At 53.5% G+C, this 25,601-nt stretch overlaps 1 protein-coding gene across 4 annotated transcripts in view; it reads right to left on the reverse strand.

Moving 5' to 3' along the window:
- Positions 1-3,755: 3,755 nt before the first annotated feature.
- Positions 3,756-25,601, reverse strand: part of AKT2 (AKT serine/threonine kinase 2) — a 45,738-nt gene continuing 23,892 nt past the window's right edge. For 3 of the 4 annotated variants that reach the window (XM_016166784.2, XM_016166787.2, XM_016166785.2), the window contains 12 exons: positions 23,972-24,100; positions 22,209-22,320; positions 12,747-12,900; positions 12,197-12,328; positions 10,618-10,683; positions 9,509-9,577; positions 8,695-8,817; positions 7,702-7,830; positions 7,284-7,498; positions 6,709-6,796; positions 6,518-6,620; positions 3,756-5,422 (listed from right to left, as the gene is read on the reverse strand). In XM_016166784.2, coding sequence (XP_016022270.1) covers positions 5,343-5,422; positions 6,518-6,620; positions 6,709-6,796; positions 7,284-7,498; positions 7,702-7,830; positions 8,695-8,817; positions 9,509-9,577; positions 10,618-10,683; positions 12,197-12,328; positions 12,747-12,900; positions 22,209-22,320; positions 23,972-24,100 — 1,400 coding nt within the window. In that variant the 3' untranslated portion in view covers positions 3,756-5,342. The remainder of the gene's footprint in view (positions 5,423-6,517; positions 6,621-6,708; positions 6,797-7,283; positions 7,499-7,701; positions 7,831-8,694; positions 8,818-9,508; positions 9,578-10,617; positions 10,684-12,196; positions 12,329-12,746; positions 12,901-22,208; positions 22,321-23,971; positions 24,101-25,601) is intronic. The other variant, XM_036231650.1, reaches the window with a different exon arrangement.

The following is a 25,601-nucleotide window of genomic DNA, read 5'->3' on the forward strand; positions in this document are numbered from 1 at the left end:
GTTACCTCCTCCGTGGAAGTGTCATCCTGAGCACTTTATGTCCCTATTCTCTGTACTTATTCTTTTTAGCATTTACCGCCTTATTTATTGTCTCCCTCCTGACTAGAAAGTGAACCTCATGATACAAGGCTTCTCTGGCTTTTCATTGCTGTAGTCCCAGAGCTTAGAACAGGGCTAGGCACACAGTACTCACTCAATAAATATTTGTTGGATGAATGAGTGAACAGGCTGAATTTAATTTAGAAATAGTGGTCTAGAGGGACCACTCTGAAGAGATGACATTGGAGCTGAAAACTGAAAGAGCCAGGAATGCAAAGAGAGGGGAGAATATCCCAAGTGGAAGAAACAGCCTGAGCAAAGACCCTGAGGTAGAAAAGAGCTTTCTATTTTCAGGTATTGAGAGGCCAGTGAGGCTGGAAAAGCAAGCAGAGAGAAAAGTGTGAGATGCTGGACGAATGGCATCCTGTCACACTGAAAACCAAACTCCTTACCTTGGCCACAAGGTCCCTTTGGCCCCGTGTTACCTCTCTAACCTCATTTCCTTCCGCTCTACCCCTCCCTCACTCCACTTGAGGCACCCTGTCCTCTTTTTGTTCCCCAAACACATCAGGTACCCGCCTGCCTCGGGGCTTTTGTACTTGCTGTTCTCATCGCCTGACACTTGGTGAGAACCCAGATATTTACATTCTCCATATCTCTACACAAGATATAACTATAAAGGCAACATAGTGGCTTTACAGTGGAGAAATCTGACACCACCTTAACCAAGTGATCAGTCACTACCAGTAATGGGAGAGATGGTCTCATGTGCCTCCTGATAGGATGCACCGAAAAGGGCACATCATTTCTGGGAATTTCTGCCAAAAACAGCATGTACCTAACCACAAGGAAACATCCGGCAACAATCCTGAATGGAGGAGCATTTTGCAGAATAACTGCCCTCCCTGTAAGTGTCAAGCCTCATAGCTGAATGCAGTTTGTGAGCCTGGATGGAGTCCCTAGCCAGGAAGTTTTTCTTCCGTACACAAGGACATTAGTGTGACCATTAGTGAATGTGACTAAGGTCTGAGAAGAGCTTGTTTCAGTGTTAATATCCTGGTCTTGATTATTGGGTTGCAGCTCTGTAAGAGAATGTTCTTGTTATAGGATATACAAATGTGGAGGGGGGAGAGGGAGGGAACAGTAACTGTAAACACACAGGAGAACCTGTGTGTGAGGGGGGAATGAGATTATTTTGTACTTCTTCTAAATACATACATTGAGATTTATGAGAAGTTGCAGAGTTCTCATATACCCCATTTTGTCTCATTTAAGGAACCAACAAAGATACGTTATTAAAGTCCGTGCTGTATTAAGATTTCCTGACTTTTTACCTAATGTCCTCTCTCTGCTCCAGGATCTCATTCAGGATACATTACAGTCTTTATGTTTCCTAAGGCTTTTCTTGGCTCTGACAGTTTCTCAGGCTTTTCTCGTTTTGAACAACCTGACCAATTTCGAGAACTAGTGGTCAGGTATTTCGTAGAACATCTCTTAGATGGGATTTGCCTGTTTCCTTTCTTAGAATGGGGAAATCCATTTTGGGGAAGAAGGCCACAGAGGTGAAGTACCATTGTAACTGCAGCGGGTCAGGCACTTAACTGCCAACACATCTCATCACCGCTGACACTGACCTTGCTCGCCAGCTGGTGTGTCTGTCAGGCTCTTCCTACTTCCTAAACAGTCCTTTTTGAAAGAAGTCTCTTTGCAGTCCCACATCTGAAGAGTTGGGGTTGTGTTCCCCCTCCTTGAAGGCAGAGTAGCTACAGAAATTATCTGGAATTCTGTAGAGATGTCTCTTCTCATTATGTATTAGTACAGACTCATTTTATACTTTGGGTATGACCCAATGCTATTTACTTTGCTCCAATTGCTTTCAGCTTTGGCCACTGGGTGCTGTGCCCATTGGCCCTTGGGTCCCTTTACATGCCATCAGTGAGGGGTTTTTTTTAGCAGGTCCTTACTTCCGGGTATTACAAGATGCTCCAGGCTCATCTAGTGTAGTTTCTGCTCCAGTTCTAGCAACACCTAAGCACTATTTTTAAAAGTTTCAGTTTTATACCCATCTGCCATTATTTCAAAATCGAAGTGAAAAATATGTGAATCACTACACTTGTTTGGAAAGCTATCTGACATGTACTAAAATGTCGCAACCCTGGGATGTAGGCCACCAAAAAAAAATGCACAAGCATGGTAAAGATGGATTGAGGTTTATTACAGTACTGTTTGCAGCAAGAAAAAAAAAAAAGCATGACAGCAACATCCCTGAGATCCCTTAAATGCTGACAAGTAGCTAAAAGGTCTCTTTTTACCAATGACCCAACACATCTATGAATGCACACGTTGGCAGGAGTGTGGGTACGATGTGGTAGGATACAGCCCAGGGGTTCGGCATGACTGGGAGAAAAGACTTAGGCAAAAAAAGAAGGGACCAGCCCTTTTACAATGCCACCTCCAACTGCACAGAGGTAACCTGAGTACTAGAATAAGCACTCAAGGCCTGGGATCTGGGTGACTTTTATTTTATTCCACATACTTTGTGTTGCTTGTATTATTCACACACACACACACACACACACACACAAACTTGTGAATTTTCCACATGCACGTGACAAGACAGATTACTCACAAATTTTCGTTTTTCTAATAGGTGAAATTTTATTATTAAAACTCTTCCACCTAAAACTCTTTGGGGAAAGTTCTACAGAAATAAGAAGTACCACTACATCTAAGGACGTACATTCAACAGAGGGAAGCAGCAGGTCACCCGGCAGGAGCCCATCTGTGGAATGTGGCATAAGCACTCCCAGGCCGAGGTACCCAGGGGCAGATCCAGTGACAATGCGATGTGGGAAAAAACTCTAGTACGGTCACCTCGAGGGGCTGCGACGAGAAGAGAGTAAAAGGCTTTTCTTTATAAGCCTCTCTGTGGTTTATCTTATGACCACGACGTCACATTTGTCATTTAAAGTCCATGTGAAATTAGGAAAGAAAACACCCAATTCTTTGAGTCTTGGCTGTGCTGATGCAGATGTCCATCAGCTGTGTTCAGCTTTTCTGTCCCCCCCACCTAAGATCTCAGACTCCACGTGGGCAGCGCTAATCGCTTTTGGCAAAACTGGACATTGAATTCACCTGTGCTCAGCAGGGCAGCCCTGGTCCCAGCATCTGGGAGAAGTGATTCAAGCATGGGAATGCCACGGTAAAGGGGACAGCTGTCACAGGACTCCCAGAGCTGTGAGGGCTGTGACCCACACCCTGAGATGCTCCCAGCTGACAGTCACCACGAATCCCAATGATACACCAAGAAACTTGTATTAGCAATGCTGCTCTAGGGCCTGAGAGCCATGGGAAGTGAATGCGCTCCCTCAGCTCACTGCCTGCCTTCAGTGACACCTTGCACCTTCCTCGCCCACAGCCATCAGCCCTCCCACACCAGGCCCTCCACCCCACCTCGTTCTGCCTAAGCGGCTTGAAGGCCTGGGATGGTCTCTGTCCACACCCCCATCCCAGGCCCAGGGAGCCCTCCCACACTTCTCTGCAGTTTCCACCCCCAGGAGCCCCCTCCCTCTCCACCTGAGCTCGAAGACAACCCCGCCCCAGATGCTCCTTCCACCTGCTTCCCCCTCGAGGCTTGATGGGCCCACCTGACCGAGCAGTGGGAGCAGGAGGCGGCGAGTGCCAGGGGCCACCCGCAAACAAGCAAAGGCCCAGGATGGTGGCCCCAGTCTGAAACGCGTGTCTTTATTGCTTGTACCGTACAAATACGAGGAACGGGAAAGGGCCAGTGGGGAGGTGGGAGAATTGTCAGATAAATGACATACGCACACGAAGAGGAAGAGACCTCCCCCCACACCCCCAAACCAAACCCCCCCACCCCAGGATGTCTCTCTGTGAACTACCTAGTACAGGAGGTGAGGGCGGGGGGGATCGAAGCCACAAAGACTACTTTCCAAACACCTGGAGATGTTGGTGGGAACTGGGGGAGGGACAGGGCAGCAAGGGACCCTCAGGTGTGGCTCCCCAGCTAGGCCAACACCCCTCCCCGGGGATGAAATGCTCGGGCCAGGGACTGGGGCCGAACCCACACAAAGCACCCACACTCGAGGCCGGGACATGTTTGCCCTCACACACACATACCCAATACACACGCACACACACCCCCCATGTGCATCTGTGTCCCAGATGCACAGGGCCACCTACAGACACACAGTCCGAGGCACACTCACGAGTGCCCAGAGCACTGACACGTTCACTTTAAGGCTGCAGAACGTGAGGATGAGAGAGGGGGAGGGGGTGAGGTGGCCTGGAATCTCCCTTCTTCCAGGCCCCCACCCCAGTACATACTGGAGACACCACCCCCGTCCCCTCTTTGACCCAAGTCCACGGGGCCCAATACTGTCTCGGTGCGAGATGTGTAACAGCCGAGGCTGGTGCTGCTCCACCCCAGGCAGAGAGAAGGGCCGTTCCCGGCCCCCGTCCTCCGAGGGGCCAAGGCCAGGCCCGGGTCCAGCAGGAGGTAAGGCCAGCTGGAAGGAAGCCCTGGTAAGGCACGGGGCTGGGGGGAGAGGCGGCCACCCCCAAATGTTCCTCCTGCCTTGTCCGCAGGGCCAGGGAGCAGCGTGGGGCGTGGAGGGGCAGTGCCCACCCAATGGGCCCCTCCAGATGCCCCACAGGGTACCCAGGCCCCAGCCGCTTGAGGAAGCCCTAGGCCTCTGTTCCTGCAGCTCCCAAAGGCCGCACCTGTCTCTAGACATTATTGCTTTTCTGCCCCCATGGGGGGAGGCGGCTGGGCAACCCCCTGGCCAGGACACTTGGAGCCTAACGGCAGGCTTGGAAGGCAGCCCCACGATGCTGTGCCGTCCACCAGGTGGCCCGGCAGAAGGCAGCCTCCGAGGGCGGCAGCAGCGCAGAGGCAGGCTGCCTGTGAGTGCCAGGCCAGAAATCCAGGTGGGTCCCCCACTCCACCTTCGCCCTTCACTGGGGCTTGTGCTGATTAAAAACTGGAATCCCCCAGCCACCCAACAAGCCGGGTCCTGGGCAGGTGGCAGAGTCTCCCCAGTCCTGGTCTGGGAACAGAGATGAGGACAGGACGGATCCTGAAGGCAGGGCTGCTGGGTCCGCTGAGGGGAGTCTGGCAGAGGGCTGAAGAAAAAAACTGGAAATGGAGGTGAGGGGGTGACGGATGGAGATGCAAACGAAAAAGGCAAAACGTTAAAAAAAAAAAGGACAAAGCCCCCCGGCGGTGATGTCAGCCATGCGTGTGTCCTGTGGCGGCGTCAGCGGCGGGCACGCAGCACTGCTCACTCGCGGATGCTGGCCGAGTAGGAGAACTGGGGGAAGTGGGTCCGCTGGTCCATGTCGAGCGAGCCCAGGCTGTCATCTGCGGGGGTCAGTGGAGGTGGATTGGGGAAAAGCAGCCTGAAGAGGGCCGAGCACCCCGCTTGGATTCTCGGGGTTGGGGGACAGAGGGGCACCAGCTCCAACAAGGACTGCTGGCAGACCACAGGATGAACCCCAGCTGGTGGGGCATCCATGAGACTTCCTCCGTGACAAAGGCCCCCAGGCGGAGCCCCGCCCCCAGAGCTGTTCACTCAGTCTCCTGAGTGCCAACCAGCCTCTCCTCCCCACCCACATCTCAGTTCTCCAGTGTGGTCCACTGCAGTCCACCCAGATCTCTGCAAACCAGCCCCTGACCTGGCCACTACTCCTGTCCCCAAAAATCCTCCATCCACATGCAGCCAAGGGTCCTTCTGAAGTTCTCACGCAACCTGTGCCCTCCTCTGCACAAAACTCTTCCATGGCTCCACACACAAGTGCCCACTCCTCCCAGTGGTCCCCAAGATCCTCCTGCTCTGGCCCCCAAGGCCTCTCCCCTTCCCTCCATCTACTCTGACCTCTGCAATGCTTGCATTTCTGGGCATCCCATATGCCATTCCTTCTCCCAGGAATGCGTCTCAGCGGCCGTGTCTCCTCCACCAGGAAGTCCTATCTGACCACAGGCCGAGTCAGGCATTTGCTCTGGGTTTCCCGAGTCTCTGTGCCCCTACACCCTAGCCCTGACCACTCTGAGCTGTCACCCCACCTGGACTGGGAGCTCCCTGAGGGCAGGGCCCAGGGTTGTCTCCCCAGCAGAGCCCAGCACTTGGCGGCTGAGTAAGAATTCAAAACAGCTGCAGGGTCAATAAACCAATCCAGCCCCAAAGACCTGGGCAACTTGGAAAGATGACTATGGAGCTGCCGTCTCAGCACTGACAGCTCCCCAAGTGTCACCTGCCATGACCTCTGTCCCGACCTCTGGAATGCGATGCAGCCAATAGCTCTTGGTGACCCTAACTGGGTTTGCAGGCAACCCAAAAGCAAAAGTCCCATAAGCTTCCTCCTAGAGAAGTGAGTCAGGAGCCGAATCACACCCCTCAACACACACACACACCGACCCCTGGCCAGGCCCAGAGGGTTCGGGGCCTCAGACACTCACAGCGGTCCGGGGGTGTGATTGTGATGGACTGGGCGGTGAACTCGTCATCGAAGTACCTTGTGTCAACCTCAGACGTGACCTGAGGTTTGAAGGGTGGCAGGAGCTGCAGACAAGAAGAGCCCAGGCTCAGGACCCGGAGGACAGGAGGCCCTGGCCAAGGTCTACCACGAGCGGCAGGCGGTGATGCTCACCTTTTTCTGAACTACATCCTGCCAGTTGATGCTGAGGAAGAACCTGTGCTCCATCACCTCCTTGGCATCGCTAGGCCCCCCGCCGAGCCTGGGCAGAGATGGCCATGAGTACCCACCTCCCGGGACCGCCAGGTTCTGGGGGACAGGCTTCTGGTGCAGGTCCTAAATGATCTTTAATGGCTCTGTTCTGGCCACTTCACAGAGAAGGAGAGCAAAGCGGTAGAGTGCTCCCGTGCCAGGCGCAGAGCAGGAGACAGTGGCCTGGCTCTGGTCCCGAACGCGAGCTGAGAGGCCGCCTCACATCCTGGCTCTGTCACACATGACTGGGCTACCCCAGGCCAGGCATAGAACTGCTCTGGTCCACAGTGTCCCCATGAAACAAGCAGTCCAGGCACAGGGTAAGGCCAGGCCTGGCCCTACGGGAGTGTCCCTTAAGGGCCAGCTACACGGACTGTTATGAGCGGTAGTGTGGGGACAACACACGCCACACAAGCCTGCAGACACTGCCCCTCCAGGCCGAGGGGACAGTGGCAACAAGTGGCGCTGGGCTGCGCAGGTGAGACTCCGGCCCTCACCTCTGCTTTGGGTCCTTCTTGAGCAGCCCAGCAAGTAGGGACTTGGCCTCGGGGCCGAGCGTGCGCGGGAAGCGGATCTCCTCCATGAGGATGAGCTCGAACAGGCGCTCGTGGTCCTGGTTGTAGAAAGGCAGGCGGCCGCACAGCATCTCGTACATGACCACGCCCAGCCCCCACCAGTCCACCGCCCGGCCGTAGTCGTTGTCCTCCAGCACCTGGCAGGGAGGGGCCATGAGGGGCCAGGCCCACATCCTGGGGCCCAGGAGCTGACAGGGGCCCAGGGACAAGCGGGAACTGGGCCCTGCCTGGAACTGAGGACGACCTAAGGAATCAGAGCTTCTGGGCAGGGGAAACGCACAGTCCCAGGGCCCCACCTCCCTTGGCCTCACAAGCCCCTGGGACCTCCAGCCCCAGACACCTCAGGTGCCAGGTATTCCGGGGTCCCGCAGAAGGTTTTCATGGTGGCTCCATCACTGATGCCCTCTTTGCATAGGCCAAAGTCAGTGATCTTGATGTGGCCATCTTTGTCCAGCATGAGGTTTTCCAGCTGTAAGAAAAGTCAGTGCATCAGGAACATGTCCTGCCCAGGCTTCCTGCCAGCCCCCTGAGACCCCACATGCCCAGACCTGCCCTGGAGGGGGCTGTGGCCTGGGGTGGCAGCTGTCACACTAGAGCTGGGCCACGGGACACACCCCCAGCGCCCGGCCACCCCCCACCCCCAGGGAAGCTAGAGAGAAGCAGGGCAGACAGAGGTGGAGCTAGGCCCTGCCCAAGCTGCCTCCCCCACTGGGCTGCAGTTGTCCAACTCTGGATATGAGGGACACATTCTTTTTCTACTTTTTCCTAAACTTCACTCAAATGGGCCATTTAACTGGCTTCTGTACAACCTCCCCTGGGTCAGGAGAGAACATCCCCAGCCCCTCGAATTCACGCACCCCCTCCAGGTGAGGAGCCACCCCCCCTGCCTGACAGAGAAACCACCTTACTCCCTGCTCTTCTCTGGGACTTCGCCCACCTATGCGTACACCTATAAACGACATAGATTCGTCCTGTCCTGGCTTTCCCCCTCAACGTCAGCCCGTGAGCTGTGTCCATGGACTTTGTTTTCTCTGAAAGCTGTGTAGTCTCAGAGTGCAAACACAGCACACGATTTGATCCTTTCTGCAGCAGCGGGCAGCCAGGCTGCTTCCAGTCTGGGGTTAGTGTGAACAGTGCTAAGAGCATGTCTGTCCTGATGCGCACACAGCTAGGGCACAATGGCTGGCTCACAGGGCACCCGTATGTTCACGGCGGTGGATTCTGCCAGGCCATCTTCTAAAGTGCTGGTACCAATGGACACAGGAGCACAGGAGCGTCTGTCTGCTCGAAAGAGGCTCAGAAAGGCCCTCGCCAGGAGGTGACCGCGTGCTACCTTGATGTCACGGTAAACCACGTCCCGCGAGTGCAGGTACTCCAGGGCTGAGACGATCTCTGCGCCGTAGAAGCGGGCCCGCTCCTCCGTGAAGACACGCTCCCGGGACAGGTGGAAGAACAGCTGCCAAAGGAGGGGGCAGGAGAGGAACGATGGGACCCTTTCCAGTGATATGGTGACACCTGCTCCATAAACCAGCAAGTGACAGCGAGAAGGACCAAATGAGGGATGATGAACAGAGTTCCCGAGAGAAAAAAGTGAGCAAGGGATGAAGAGTAGAGGACTGACAGCAGGCACCAGGGGAAAGCAAGGGGGGACGCCACGAAGGGGACAGTGACTGAGAAAGCGACAGCAAGAAAGCAGAGGAACACAAGTCATGAGCAAGTGACAGCAGCTGTGAGACCAAATGGGCTCAAACCCACACTCGTGAGCCAGTGAGCTACATCTGCCATCTGCACGAGAAAGAGAGAGGTGTGAGGGACCGGATCAGGCGACGGCGAATGACTCACCAGGGCTCGGAGAGCAGAGGACTGGCACACGCTCTCTTTGCAGCACTGTCACCCCTCTCCACACCTCCCTGTGCCTCGGTCTGTACCCTGCCCCCATCCCCCTAGCTGTGTGAACTTGGACAAGGCCCTCGACCCCCCTGAGCCCATTTCCCCACCTGCAAATGGGAAGACGACACCCGCCTCAAGGGGTGGGAGGGTGGGACGAGCTGACAGTCGCGAGGCTCCCTCCGCCCCCTCCGCTCACCACCACACTCTCACTCGGGAAGGAGACACAGAAAGGGGGGGTGGTGTGTGGGGCGGCTCACCTCGCCGCCATTGGCGTACTCCATCACGAAGCACAGGCGGTCGTGGGTCTGGAAGGCGTACTTCAGCGCCTGTGGGGAGGGGAGGGAGCCAGGGCGCTGCCGACTCTGCTGGACACGGCCGCCCTGGCCCGCCGTGGGAGTTGGGCAGGTGGGGTTCAAACTGCAGTTCGCCTTTCGGGGTACGTGAATGAGCTCGCGGCTCTGAGGGCCAGGAGTTACTGTGCTGAGCGATCCTGTCCTCTGCTTTCACGAAGCCTCCAAGAGGCAGGGCCGGGAGGGGAAGACTGTGTTCTGAGCAACCAGAGCCGTTCCACGCCTCCTTACTCTTCCTATGTTAGTCAAATGTGTTAAACTCATGCATGTGTACGTGCACACACACAAGGTTTGCTGGCTGGGAGCTTAAGGTAGCTCCGGAGCTACCAAAGATGGGATGGGTAAGTAATCTGCCAACAAAGAGTAGTTCTCAAACTGTGCCCACAGAGCCTTACAGAGGGTTCCTCAGAGGACCTTTGGGTGACCCCTCTGCTCACAACCACTCTATTGTTCTCTGTCTTCTACATGGAAGTACCTCGTCAGATTACATCTGAACAAGGGCCATGGCTTAACAGGACACCTAGACAGCAACTGAGCTACAGAAACAACCCACAAGACATCCTCAGCCTGGTCCATTTAATTGATGGCTGCTGGCCTTGCTGGAGACTACGGCCCAAAATGTGTCTGCTCAACCTATGGTGACAGGCAGCACGATGATATATCTGCTTCTAGGAGTACATTTTAAAACAAAAACAAATAATGGTCCCACTTCGACCAGCTGGGCTAAGTGCCTCAAACTCATAAAGACAGTAGCCATGCTCTTGGGGCTATCCTATAGTGTGACTTCACCAGTCAGCTGAGATGCGGACATGCATCTACTGTCTATGAAGAAGATGCCACTCTAAGGGTCTTGGTTCAGGCCATCTGGGGAGCCCAGGAACATCTGGCCCCAGGCGCCTGGCCAACACTGGTCTGCTCGCCACAGAGGCAGGGTGGGCTCATTCTCAGCTCTGCCTGAAGGCACTGGCCTAGCAGCCCCCTGCACGGCGCACAGGCCCGAGGGGAGTGCCACTCACAGTGAGGAATGGGTGTCTGGTATTCTGGAGGACCCGGCTCTCGGTGACCGTGTGGGCGACTTCATCCTGTAGACAGAGGCTGGGTGAGGAGATGGTGGGCAACGACACGCCTGCCCATCGCCCCACAACCTGAGGGACGAGGAGCGATGTCCCGGTGAAGAGGAGTCCCACTCCTCGCCAATATGCAGACAGAAAACAGCAGGAGGGGCATGCTGCCCTCCACGAGCCCTGACGAAATAATGGACCCATGCAAAGACGCAGAGTGGCTCACTCTCAAAACCACAAGGTGAGAGGTTGATGGGGACTTTATGATGAAGGAATCAAGCTGTCACCTCCCTGAACCCACGGGCCAATTTTAACATCCCTACGGGGGGACAAGCAGACATTACAAGACCCCTGAGGTGATGCCATAGGCCCTGGGAATGGCCACCCAGCAATGCTCTTGCTGGAAGAGGGACCTGGACCTAGAATCAGGGCTCTAGGCCGTGGGGCAGTGGCTCTCAATGCATAGGCCCCACACTGGCAGCATCGGCCACACCTGAGAACTTGGGAGAAGTGCAAATTCTCGGGCCCTTTCCTTGGCCCACTGGAAACTTGAGGGTGGGCCCAGCAGCAGTGTCACAGGCCCTCCCGAGACCAACGTGGGCTCAGCCCTGGCATCAGGCACAGCAATCACCCAGAGAGCACCTCACAATCTGGAACCACCTGCATACCCGGACACTGGCTCTCCTCCAGGTCCAGTCTGTCCCCAGGAGACATTTGGTAATAATGGCATTTTTGATTGTCACGACTCAGGGAAAGGGGAAGGGTGCTCCCGGCTTTAGTGGGTTGAGGCCAAGGACACTGCTGCACATCCTACAGTGCACAGGACAGACCACAGCACAGAACAGTGTGGCCCAAACTGTCAACAGCACTGAGGCTGAGAAACCCTGCTCTGGACCAGTGACATCAGGGTTGTTCATTTTGTTGGATATGATCATAGCGCCACGATTACAGTCTTTAAAATCTTCACTTGTTAAAGATACATATCTGAGTACGTGTGGGTAACTTATATGCGATCTAAAACATGCCTTACAGTATTACAGATGAAAAAAGGCAGAAGGCAGAGCTAATGAAACAGGATACCAAGACTGGCCAAATGTTAACTGGTGAAGCTGGTGATGGCTACATGGGAGTCCATTATATTTATTTTTCTTTTAAAAATTTTATGTATGTTAGGAATTTTCCATTTTAAAACTTTAGGGGAAAAAAAAGAATAGAATTCCATTCCTGGCCCAGCCTCCTACTGAAACACCCTACCCTGAATGCCACCTTTCAGGCCCTGACTGGGGGAGGCCCCGGTCAGACTCTCTCCGCCACCCACCCTGGGCATCCAGAGGGTGGGGTGGGGTGCAGCAGGCAGACTGGCTCTCTCTGGGCCTTGGGCACGCCTTCTCTGACCAGGGACTTACAGGACTGAGCCTAGAAGATGGGTTTGGTGGGGAAACGAGATGCTGGCAGCAGAAGACACGGGTAAGTGTCTTGGCCCTGTGCATAGCACCCGCCCCCAGCGGCAACCAGGCGGCCCGGGAGCCCCCACCTTAGCGATGATGACCTCCTTCCGCAGGATCTTCATGGCATAGTAGCGGCCACTGGCCTTCTCCCGCACCAGGATGACTTTGCCAAAGGTGCCTTTGCCAAGGAGTTTGAGATAGTCGAAGTCATTCATGGTCTGCCAGGGACAGAGAGAAAGTGGGGCTGGCAGCGCTTGGCACACAGCCCGTGGGAGAAAATTTTCACAAAGAAAAAGGAAAATCAAAGGACGCTGCTGCCAGCTCAGGCAAGGCAGAGAGGGGGCTCCGGGCAGCTCCCCTACCACGAGGCCCTCCCAGGCGCGGGCCCTGGGAGGGCGCCGATGCGGGGCTGGCAGGGTCTTGGCAACCTTTGGGGGTGAGGCTGTCCCTCATGCTGTGGACACGGGGCAGCCCTGGGGCATCTGCACCCTGGCGCCGCCTATCCTACGGGGCGGTCATGGGCTGGGCTGGGCCCCTGCACACTCTGTGGAGACCAAGGGCCAGGGCTAGGTGGGGGAGGGTGCTCACAGACTAGCAACCCTTACCCCTTGGCCACCTGTCCCACCCAGCACTTACCACCTTGGCCCGTGCCTTGCTAACTGCCACTTCCATCTCCTCGGCCGCCGAACAGTCACTAGGGGAGCCACACTTGTAGTCCATGGGGTCCTCACCCGGGCCCCGCTGCTTGAGGCTGTTGGCCACCATCTGGATGGCTCGCATCCACTCCTCCCTGTGTGGGACACAGCAGGGGAACCATGAGTCCTGGGCAGCCTGTGCCTTCCAGCAGGAAGGACTCAGCCCCACCCCTCCAATGGACAAGCACCTTTGGGCATTTTGAAAAGATCTGTCTCAATTGCGGAGAGCTGATGGGACCAGAGTGAAACTTTACAGACCCTCTGAGTGAGAGAGGGCAAGAGTGGAATAAGGACAGGGACCATGTATGTCCCAGAAGTGGCCTGGCCTGAGGGCCACATGAAGTCAGACAGCAATTAAATGGTCAAAGAGAGGTGACCACCTTTGTTCTCAACCCCTCGAAAATGAGTCCCCACCCTGAGCCTTGCATGAGAAAGAGAGTGCTCTGAATTCCTCCAGCTCAAGCGTCCCAATGTTTTGTAAAAGAAAACCAAGAGTAAAAGGAAGCATTCGTTAACCAGAGAAGCGGAAAATCTTACAAGGCAAGAGTTGCCGACATGGCTCTGACGTCAGGGCCAGGGGTTCTCACAGGACACGGCCAGCAAAGGAAAGGTGGCGGAGAGGGACGCAGGTCCCAGCAAAAGGGAGCCTGGTTTAAGAACAATACGCTAGTTCAGTCACAGCCATGATTTAGAACTCATGGGAAAGAGGCTGCTTCTGATACTTATAAGCTGTTGTTTGGAGAGACAGAAGTAAGTACGAGTGACCAGAGACCAAAAATACATATAGATATATAAGGCTGAATGATACTGAATTGTCCATACCTCCCATTCCTGATCTACCACACAGTTTTTCAAGTGGTTCAACCCAATAGCTGTTGAACCCTCTAGAGATTTTGCTTATGTCTATAAAACAGCCACATAAATAAAACGTTCACTAGGAGTGAGAAAATTCAGAGGACAGCAGGCCACCTCCCAAATTACAGAGATTTAAAGAAGCCCCAGGGAGTGCTGTATCTTCCAAAATCGCCACTGGGCCCCAGGCAGTAGGTGCTCCAACCCTGCACTCCTGAGGCACTGGGATCATGCAGGGAGCAAGTGGCCGGGCCAAAGCTGAGGCTGGCCTGCCCTGAGTCTCCACTTCCGCATGTACCAAAGAGCACTAGCACTAACCCTGGTAGGGGCTGACAACTCCCCCGCCCCCACAGCTGAAAATCTGCATGTAACTTCTGACGCCCCCAGAACTTAACTACTAATTGCCTAATGACCGGAAGCCTTACTGATAACATAAACTGCTGATTATTTTGTATGTTATATGTATCATATACTACTGTTTTCTTATAATAAAGTAAACCAGAGAAAAAACGTTTTTAAGAAAATCATAACGAAGGGAAAACACATTTACAGCATTGAGAAAAATCCACATGTAAATGGACTCGCGCAGTTCAAACCCGTGTGTTGTTCAAGGGTCGGCTGTGCTTCTGGGATCCATCTGCCCCATGATACACAGGATACTGCTTTTCCTTGGTGTTATATAAGACAATGCTGTGTCTTCAGGTGACGGCATCCTAGACCAACAGCAACAGTACTGAGCTCAAGGGGCAGTCTAGGGTGGAGAGGAGACATTATGCTGCTGAAAGAATGAATGAGGCAGCTATAGGTGGACACGGAATGATCTGAGAGGTACGAAGTGGGAAAGGGCAGGTATAGAACAGCACAGTCGTCATGCCACCAAAGTTGGGAACAAATGGAATCTACGCGCACGCGCTCACGTAAGCACAAGCGGCTCTGGAAGGATGCTCCTGACACAGGGGAACTGGACTCAAGGGCGAAAGACAGACTCATTCCACCATCCTCTGATAAAAAACATGCACAGGGCACTCACCCCTTCCCCTGCATTACAGATGGGAAAACTGAGGCACGGGTTAAAAAAACAAAATTCCCCTGAACAAGCCCCATCCTGTCTGATCTCAGAAGCTAAGCAGGGTCGGGCCTGGTTAGTACTTGGATGAGAGGCCACCTAGGAAGACCAGGTACTGTAGGCGCAAAAAATAAGGGCCTGTAAAAGCTCACAAAGTCCTTGTAATCTGTGAGGTCAAACAAGGGCTGCCTCACCTAAAATTAATTAATTAATTAAAAAAAAATTCAAGGAAACACAGTGGTTACTCCAAGCCTGGTATCTGGAATTGCAGGGCTTTGGACCTTCTGGGGCTGGGGGGCAGGCCACCCGTGCTTCGCTCCAAAGTTTGCTGAGCCAGGCAGCAACCAAGCTCCAAGGCCCCAGTTCACACACAGAAGCCCCGCCTCTCAAAGTGGCCTCGCTTGCACAAGAGCGTGCTTCCTAAGAGAGATGCGTGAACACTGCAAGCACAAACATCAAGTGCTGGCACAATGGCCCTCCCCAAGGCCGACCAGAATCTGGGGGACCCGTAACCCATGTACGGCAGGCCCATGAAGACAGGGATTTCATCTGTTCATACACAGTGGGCCCAGCACACAGGCAGGTACTTGAGAGGTATCTGGGCGAGAGTGAGGCTGTTGGAGTCCACGTGGCCCCAGGCCTGGTACACTGAGGCCCAGTGCACATCCAGGCAGAGTGGAACTGGCCTCTTCCCTCCCTGACCCAATGCCTCAGGCGGGCCATTTCTCAACTTGTTTTACCCTGTGCCTCTTTGGAACCAATTGCGATATAAATCCTTATGCCTGCATCGATATTCCTGCTTATCAAAAGATGCAGGTGGGGGCACATCCCATGATTTGCTTTACCGGATCGTAACTGTCTTCTTAGAAATATTAAAATGCTGACTGGGTGCAAGACCATGGATTTTCTTTTTAAAAAATCACCAATCTCCTAAGAGATACACTGAATATATTAAAAAGGAAAAAATTTAAAAAAAAGGAACTGCTGCATGAAAAAATCAAGTTGCAGACTAAGATGAATAGTATGCTCTCATCTTCGTTTGTAAGGGAGAACGCAGTGCATTAACAGTGGCCTGAATAAATGACAGTGCCCCACACCACAGGACCTCTGGAGATGGCTCCAAGGGACTACCCTGGAGTGGCCTTTCTGGGCCGCAGGGCTGCTGGAAAGGAACACAGGCTCCGGTGCCACACTGGCTGGGGCTCAGGTGGCAACTCCGCCACCTTGGCAAGCTTGCCCCTCCCAGTCCACCCCACTCTTCAGTCGACTTGGGACACTGAGACACTGGTGAGCTGCTGTGTGCAAAGCACCGCATGCAGAGAGCGCGTTCAACTCATGGGAGCGTTCAACTCATGGGAGCTGGAGAAGACACCGACCCCACCCACCCTGACTCAGGTGCCCAGCCCTGCAGGGGGCCACGGAGTCTGAGGGGATGCAGAAGTCTGGCTGGGGGTAACGGGCTCTCCCAACGCCTCACAAGCCCCCCATCCTGTTCCAACTGGACCGAGGTTGCAAGGTTGCAGCACTCAGAATTCAGAGAAAAAGCAAGGGCCTCGGTCCAGGACGCTCCTGGAAGGTTTGCAACACAGTGTGTGGGGCAGAGGGGAGCCCCACCCCAGAGCGGACATGCCTTCTGCTCCCCAAGGGAGAAGCCCCAGGGAACCCAACCTCCTCCTCCCAAAAAACGAAACGAGAAAAACACTGGCTCCAGACACCATCTCACTCCATTTCCCTCAGGAGTGCTAGAGGGGGAGTGGGCGTGCCTCTGATGTGGAAACTGAGCCACACAGAGGTGCACACAGTGGTCCCTGAGCATGAGGCCCAGGAGGATCAAGCAGGCGCTCTCCCAGGAAGACTCAGGGAATGAGGACCAGCATGCCATGGAGCTGGGAGCGGAGCAAGGAATAGCTGCCTCCCATTTGGGAGTTCGGTCCGGGGCCCCCTGTCCGAGAGGGACTCCCCACAACAGACCACAACACAAATGCCTCCACTCACAAGGGCGCACTCTGATTTTTAAACCCCTGCTCTTACCCCCGAAGGCATTTTAAAATTTCTAAGAGGACAATTTACCTCACATAAGATGGTCAGACCCTTCACGTGAGGTAATGTCTCAAGTCCTCTGACAACTCTACAAAGTAGGTACTATTACCCACCTCCTTCTATAAAGTGAGACAAGAGAGGCTGACGTCTACCCAGTTACACAGCCAGCAGAGGCCTAGGGACCCAGGTGTCCCTACTGTCCCCAAAGCACTTCTCCCAGTAGGAACCTTCCTATTCCTCATTCGGTCTCTGGTGCCAGGGAAGACACATTTGGGAGGTACCGGGCCCCCCCAAGCAGCATGAGGCCAAGTGCAGCACAGGCTCAGGAGCTGGGAGCCAGGGCGTGGAGCTCTGCTCTGCTGCAGACTGGCCCTGGGGGTCCTGAGTGGCCGCGCTTCCTCAACCTGCGTGCCCCAGTACGCTGGGTAGCGCACGGAGGCTGAGAGCACAGACTGGCCTGGCGTGAATCTTAACTCTGCCCCTGCTGGAGGCAGCACTGGGGAGGTGATTTAACGTTCCTGTGCCACAGCTGGCTGACACATGGAGCAGGGACCACGGGGTGATATAAGGGTGAAACGCAACACCAGACACAAGAGCACTCGGGGCAGCGCCTGGCACAGGGTGAGCACCTCCGAGGGCGGCAGTGAGGACTTGCCCAGCCGCCTGGCCAGCATGTGCCCCGCGTGCCTTCCGAGCCCCACCCCTGCTCTGCGTGTGGAGGCTGCGGCAGGAAACAGCTCCGTGGAGCACCCGGCCTGGCAGGGAAGACCAGTGCAGTGACTGGAGGGAGAAGCCCCTGCCCAGAGGGGAAGACTCTCTAGGGACTGGAGTGTAAGCCAGGGCCCGAACGATGTCCCTGGAACACAAACCACCCCGGTGCTGGAAACAGGCAGTGAGATGAGACGGAGGGAAGGCGACAGCCGTGAGGCGTGCTGGGAGGGAGAGGGACCAGGCAGGTGAACAGCACAGCGCAAGTCCAAACAGGAGGGAGCCTGGGGTGCCTGAAGAGGGCCCAGGGATGCAACATGGCTGGATCTGGCAGAGAGGGGAACAGAGGAGACGGCGAGGCTGGGTGGGGGGGGGGGAGAGGACAGGCCCAGACCACACCCGATGCCACATGCCACTATGTTAGGGATTTACATCTTAACATCACAGGAAGTCACTCCTAGGGTTTATGCAGGGGTGACAGGGTCTGATTTGATTTAAGTCAGCAGCTGCTGTGTGGGGTATGGACAGGGAAGCAAGAGGAAGCGTGAGGAGACTACACGGTCCCAGGGCAGAAGGCGCTGGCGGCATGGCAGGTGAAGGGGAGGAAAGGTAACAACAGGCGGAACTCACAGGGCGGCCACGCCCCACGCCTCCGCCTTCCACCTTCGTTCAGCACACAGCCAGAGAGCTGAGCCCTGTAGAGGGGCACAGGAGCCTGGGCCCCAGCCCCGGGGTACCCACTGAGCATGGCTGCACACACCCAGAGGGAAGCCCGTGAACCAGAGGAGGAGGCAGGGCCGCCCTCACCACACAGGCCAGGTAGCAGCTGATGGCTAGTCTGATAACAGATGGGGGACCTCTCCCCTTAACCAGGGCCCTCCTCTGACCCAGAGGGTATTTACAGCAGGAAGGCATCTGAGGGCCCCCTCTGGTCACGGAAGCCCTCACATGGGCTGCTGGCTGACCAGGCCCAGCCCTGCCTGGCGGGGTCTTTCTCTCATTCTAGGACCCCTTCGCCTCCTTCTGTTTCACTATCACTTATCCCTGTTTCACAGGTGAGGAACTACCCCCGAGAAACGCTGAGGGTAAAACGAGTTAATATATGTAAAGATCTTAAAACAAGAATTCATTTTAATTATTCTTTTACTCATTCAACAAACATTTACTGAACACCTAAAATAAACAGAAATGCCAAAACCGAAAATAAGTGTTATAAAGAAAAATAAAGCAAGGTGAGGGTAACAGAGTCATGGGGGCAGGGCAGGACACTCCAAGAAGGTTGCATCTGAGCAGAGACCTCATGAAGTTATGGAGAGAACTGGAATGCTATCTGAGGGAAGAGGATTCTAAGCAAAGGGAACAGCAAGTGCAAAGGTCCTGAGGTAGAAAGTACATCTGGCACGTTTTAAAGAACAGCAAGGCTACTAGTGTGGCTCAAGTAAGGGAACTAGTGGTACAAACTGATTCTGAGAAGGTCAGATCACGTGGGACTTTGGGGAATATGGCAGATTTTGGAGTTTACTCCAAAGTGGAACTGAAAGGCCACTCAGAGTTCTAAGTAGAGAAATTACGTGATAAGGTTTACATTAAAAAGTGCTAATACAATGCATTATTAAGTACATCTGCCAAGACCAGAAGTCTGCAAACTTCCCCTGTAAAGAACCAAATAGTAAATATTTTAGGTTTTTCAGGCCATAAGGTATCTGTCACAAAGACTCAGTTCTGCCATAATAGGGAAAAAGCAACCATAGGTGTGGTTGTGTTTCAATAAAACTTTATTTACAAAACAGGAGGCCAGACAGTAGTTTGCAAACCATGCTCCAGACCTAATTTCAGATATACAGGAAATATAGGCACAGAAAAACAAGGTAAACTGTGCCAAAAGGCAGAAGTATGACGCATCTACAGTGTGGCACGTTCTATAAGACAACCTGGCTTATCCCAAAAAAATTAGCATCATAGGGGATGGGGAGACAAAGGGCTGACGAGATTAAAATAAGCCAAAGAGACAACATGTACCTTGAGAAAATGCTGGTGTACAAAACAACACCTTGAGGACAACTGGGGAAATTCAAGTCTGACGTGGCTATGGGAAGAATGTCAGTAAATATATATTATAAAGAATCACCTCAGGTGTGATACCAACACCACATTTCTGTAGGAGAAAGTTCTCATTCTTAGGAGATGTCTACCGACACATCAAAGAGGTTAAGTGTCACGAATATGAGAAGTTCAAGGTCCAGTATAAAATAAAGCAGACGAGGAAAACGCAGGAAAATGCTGAACTGCCGAATGGAGGTGCAGGAACCTGGACTTTTACTGCACTAAACACACGTCGGAAACCAGCTGGCAGGGTGAAGGGTCAGGGAATCCTCCTGCTGTCCGGGAGGGCAGCTGGGTGAGGCAGGAGAGGCAACGGGAAGCCCAGTGAGCGGGCTGCTACAGCATCTAGGCGAGAACTGCTCACCAGGATAGCCCATCTGCCCTTGGCCCCCCAACCCCCCACCCCCACCCCGCCTTCCCTGGGTTTGAGCCTCCGGGGCAGTGAGGACAGCCCAGAGCTGGGTCTCTGGCCCATGCCACCCTGGGGTTAGTCTCAGAGCAGCACCCCCAGTTTGGGAAAGGGACTCTTCCCCACACTGAAGTGCACAGTATCTCACTAAAATGGAAACCAGTATGGGCCTCTGGCCTACTAAAACCCCCTGCCGGCTCCCACTGCTCCTATTCCAGGCTTGCACACTGTGTGCCAGGTACTGGTGAATCAAGGGCTTCCTGTTTGTCATCTCCCTGAATCTTTAGCAACCCTGTGACAAACCCGAACTGATTCACTGTCTGCCAAGCCCTGGGGGGATCTCCATCTAGAATCCAGGCCCTGGCTGAGCTCACTAGCATCAAGGTTCTCCACACACAACCCCCTGGCCCTGTTCTAAAACCCCTGGCCATTGATTCTTTGGCGACATAAAACCCTGTGTGGTCCCTGGAATAACGACTGTCTCATCCTCAGGCCTCTTATATGCTGTCCCCTTTCCCTGAAGTCACTTTTACCTTCCTACCTCTGTGGCCAACTCCTACCCATGCATCAGAACTCAACCCAATACCCGATCCTATGCACCTACTGGTCTGAATCCACTCTGACTGGCAGTCTATGTTTTGGTCTCCAGTTTTCAACTGAGCAACGAACATTTCGGCTGGCCTAAGATGGCAATTCTGTTCCCCTCAGTTGAACCCTGGGAAGGCACGCAACAACTTCAGTACGGGCTGTGCTAACATGTCCTGTGACACTGGTTTGCGTATGCTCTAGAAATGTACTGTCCAACATGGCAGCCACTAGCCATATGTGGCTGTTTAAATTTCATTAAATAAAATAAAAGAATTCCATACCTTGGCTGCACTAACGGCACTGCAAATGCTTGGCAGGCACATGTGACTAATGGCCACCCTCTCGGGTACTACGAGTATAGAACATTCCTGTCACAGCACCATTTTAGGGTTCTCCAGGCGGTCAGCGGAATCCTTACCCTGCAGATAAGCTAAAGGAATGTTTCTCAAAAAGAGGCCCAAAGGGACAAAGTGGGGGGAAAATATTTGACACTCATTATAAAGAACTAAATTCCCTAATATGTAATTTTCAGAAATAAATAAGAAAAAGACTACCAAATTAAAAAAAAAAAAAATGACGAAGGACCTGAACAGACAGTTCAGAAGCAGAAACCAGCACGGCCCTTGAACATATGAAAAGATACTCAAACTCATCCGCAAATAAAAGGCCAATTAAAAGCCATCCTGAGGTGCCATTTCCCACTGATCAGATTGGTAAAAATCTACATGTTTGAAAACATAAAGCTGTGTGGACACTCAGACATGGCCTAAAAAACATTTCTCCACATTACAAATGCATATTCCATCTACGAATTCATCTTACAGATTTACCAGCATCTATGTTGATGAGACAAACACAGGTCCAGCACTGTGGCACTGTTCATAACGAGCCAAATGTTGGAAACAACCGCAGTCACCATCCACAAAGAACCACTCGACAAACCTGGGAACGTTCATGTGCGGCTGTTCAAAAAAAAACCAGCAGCAGCACTCTATATATCGGAGCAGGAAGATTCCCCAAGATACATACAGTAGGAAATCAAGTTCAAAACAGTTTGTGTACAATGCTACACCTTTTGTGTAAAACGAAACAAAACAAAAAGAACACAAGGGGAGTAGGGCGCAGAAGTCTGGATTTGAATGAGTCTTTCCGCACAGAAAGCAGCCCTTGCAGGGCCCATGAGCGGAGTGGTCACCTCGGGGGTGGAAGGTGGGGCAGAGCCCGAGTGAAGCACCCACTGGACACCTGCTTACACCGTTCGGGTTTCGAACTAGGAGAGTCTGTGTCAGCTCTTCTGATTATAACAGCGAATCCTGGGCCACCTGCCTCACAATCTATGGAGATGCTCATCACAAATACAGCTCCCGGACCCTCCACCAGTCCCTGAAATTGCTCTGAGCTTCAAACTGCCACCAAGTTTCACCTGAGATTCCAAGGCACCCTCCAGTCCTCGGACCATAGGGGGTTCTGCACACTGAGAACCCTGGCTCCTTCCAGCTCCAGCTGGGGAGACCCCGCAGCAAAGGGCTGAGACGGGACGCTGCCAGGCAGGGCCTGGGGAGTCTGCGCACGTGCACCCCTCGCCCTCACTGGGCCTGGCCACTCTCACAGCGCAGCCACGCAGAGTACAGACTCACCTCTCATCTGGAGAGTCCACGTGGAAGGTCCTCTCGATGACTGTGGTCCACTGCAGGCAGCGTATGACAAAGGTATTGGGCCGCGGTCTTTCAGTCTTCATCAGCTGGCATTCTGCAATCAAGAGGACAGATGGAGGGTGAGGGGACAGCCCTGCCGGCCTGCAGCCCACATTCCCCGAGCCAGCCTCACACCAGATGGTACTGGGGACACGTGAGTGACCGAGACAACCCTGGACTTGCCCCCATGAGGCTAGAGATGTAGTATCTGTGTGTAGATGGGGAACAGACCACTAGACAGCTCAGCTTCAGGGCAGTGATGGGGGGAACCCCATGGGGACCTCCCAGAGAAAGAGGCATCTCTGCCCTGAGCCCTGACAGAAGAGAGAACGTGGCCAGTCAGGCAGAAGGGTGTACCATGTCCAGAGTCTAGAAGTGCCAGAGACGCCCTGCACACTCAGGAAATGTCAAGTTCTGCTCTAGGTGTGAGAAGAGATAGGCTGGAGAGGCAGGCAGGGACCGACCGCCCTGCAGGGCTCGGGGGTATGGGGAAGGATCTGGACTTTGTCTGAAAGCAAGAGGGAGCTACGGAAGGCTCAAATAGGGAAGGGACATGAACAAATGCAGACAGTTCTCTAGCTGCCATGCAGAGGGTGAGAGAGAATAGAGGCTGGGAGCCCAGGGTGGAGCCCAGGGAGGAGCCCAGGGATCCACCAAGAGTAGAGCCACGCGGAGGCGAAGCAAGGGCAGGCAGACATGCTGGAGGGTAGGCAGAGAGAGGCGCCTAGGATGAGGCCAAAGCCTGTGGACTAGGGGGCAATAAGACCCTCCCCCAGATGGAGACAGGGAGTAGGAGAAGGTTGGGGAGAGGAAGGGGGACTATAAGGCCAATTTGGAACATGGTAGGTGTAAGGAACCTAGAGAATATCCAGAGAGAAATGTGCAGAGAGCTGCCCAGAGCAGGCTAGCCGTTCAGGTGAGGAGCCAGGGCTAGGAACAGCCATGTCGGAGTCCCCAGCACAAGCGGAAAGCAACCAGGACAAGGCTTTAAGCAGGACAGAGAGGAGACTGGGGCTGGATTCCAGTGAGAACAGTGGGGGCAGACTGGGCAAGACTCCAGAGCAGGGAGCTTGGTGGGAGAGGACAGTGGTCTCGGCTGAGTGGCAGTGGAGATGCAAATGTCTCGGGAATGTTCTTAGGATATGGGATACTGAGGATACGGTGATGTGGTGACCAACCAGGTCAGCAGGGAAGGAAGGAAGCAGGGGTCAGAGGTAGGACTGTGGTTCTGCAAGGCCCAGGCAATGGCTTTGGGCCTTCCAAGCTTTCACTGGCCAGGGTCCAGCTGGAAGGCACTACTCGGATACTGGAGGGATGGAGGACATGAGATCAGCCCTGCCGTCAGCTGGAGGGAGGCCACGGCTGCCTCCAGGTTAGAGAGAGGGAGAAACAGGCTGGTAGCAGAGCCCAGAGGCATTCGACACCAGCCAGAACCCCAGGGCCCGGCCAGCAGCACTAGAACCACAGAGGCAGTGCCACCTGGGGGCGGGAGTAGGGCTGGGGAACGCGCGCCTTCTCCCTGCTTCCCATGTTCCCTCATCCACTGGCACAGCCCCGGGGCCCACCTGACACACAGGTAGAGCAGCCGCAGTATGGGAAACAGGGCTCACAGGCCCTAGTCAGGCCCACAGCCTAAGAACAGCTGACCCCACGTGCCCCTAAGACTTGCCACCGTCCTCTGAACACCCAACCACTTCAAGACGCACCTGCAACGGAGAAGTTGTTTAGGGGGGGCAGGGTCTGGTCGGGGGCTTCGGGCCGTTCCTTATAGCCAATGAAGGAGCCATCACTCTTCAGAAGGAAATACCGCGGCCTCCAGGTCTTGATGTATTCACCTGAACCAAGAAGGGGGTGGGGACACAGGGCAGGACAGGCAGCTCAGCGTGACAGTGCCGCACAGGGGGCACCGGAGCAGGAAGAGGGTGGATGAGAGAATGGGCAGGAAGTGCCTCTCCCAGAGAAACCCTCAGGCAGCCCTGCTGACGCAGGCGAGGCGCCCGGCTGGGCCCAGTGATTCAGAGGTCATGCCTGGCAGCCAGGTGCCTACTGAAGTGCCCTAGGGCACCAGTTGCCTCAGTGTATGGCCAGCAGCAAGCCATCCCTGCCAGCACGTGGCCCAGTCCCAGGAGAGGCCCAGGCTTCCAAACATACATGCCCTGTGGCCCTGTAAGGCCAAATCCCATGGGCCAGTATTCACCAGTGCAGCCGTGCAGGTGGATCAAATGTCAAAACACTGTGCCAGGCCGGGTATAACTGCTGCTCTGACCTCCGAGTGTCCCTTGACCCCTTCCATTTGTTCTAACCATGAATATCCAAGCACCCTGCATACTTACACACACACACACACACACACACACCCCACTCCTCAGAGAACTGCTAAGAATTAAAATGAGGTGGAATGCAAAATAGGTGAAGGGAATTAAAGGTACAAACTTCCAATAAAAAATAAGTAAGTCACGGGGATGTGAAGTACAGCATAGAGGATTATTAGTCAATGACATTGTAATAACTCTGACACAGGTAACTAGACTTATGGTGGGGAAGATTTCATAATGTATATAGTTATTAAATCACTATGATGTACACCTGAGACTAACAGGATACTATACGTCAATGACATGTTGATAAAATGAATAAATAAAATGTTTTTAAAAATCGATAATATAAAATGCTATTTAAGTTCTCAAAAAAAGAGATGGTGAAATAAAAACTTGTATGTAAATATCCATGGCAGCATTAGTCATAACAGTAAAACGTGAAAACAGCCCAAAAGTCCATCAACTAATGAGTGGGTAAACAAACTGTGTTATATCCATACAACAGAATATTATTAGATCATGAAAAGAAACAAAGCATGGATGCTATAGCATAGATGAACCTTAATTCATGTAAGTTAAAACAGCTTGTCACATAGGACCACAAATTAGATGAGTCCATTTATATAAAATTTCCAGACTAGGCAAATCTGCAGACGTGAACAGTAGATTAGCATTTGCCTAGGGCTAGGGGGTGGGAGAGGCTGGAGGTGACAGCTTGGGGGAGGGTGGGGAGGGAAAGAAGTGAGGGCAGGCAGCCAGGTGTGAGTGCCTCGCAAGGGGCACCTGGGTAGGAGGGTAGAGGAGAGGACGGGCAGGAGAGCAGTAGTGAAATGCATTAAGAAATTGACTGTGGTGACAATTTGCACAACTTCACTTCTCTGAGTCTTTGTTTCCTATTAACTGATTATGATGAAGAAGATAATGACCATGATGATGATTAGATAACACTACAGTGGTACTTTGGGCCAGGCAGTGCGCTAAGTATCTGATAGGTTTTAACTTACTAAATTTTTTCCAA

The sequence above is a fragment of the Rousettus aegyptiacus genome, unplaced genomic scaffold (genome assembly GCF_014176215.1).
Source record: "Rousettus aegyptiacus isolate mRouAeg1 unplaced genomic scaffold, mRouAeg1.p scaffold_m13_p_14, whole genome shotgun sequence".
Taxonomy (NCBI): Eukaryota; Metazoa; Chordata; class Mammalia; order Chiroptera; family Pteropodidae; genus Rousettus; species Rousettus aegyptiacus.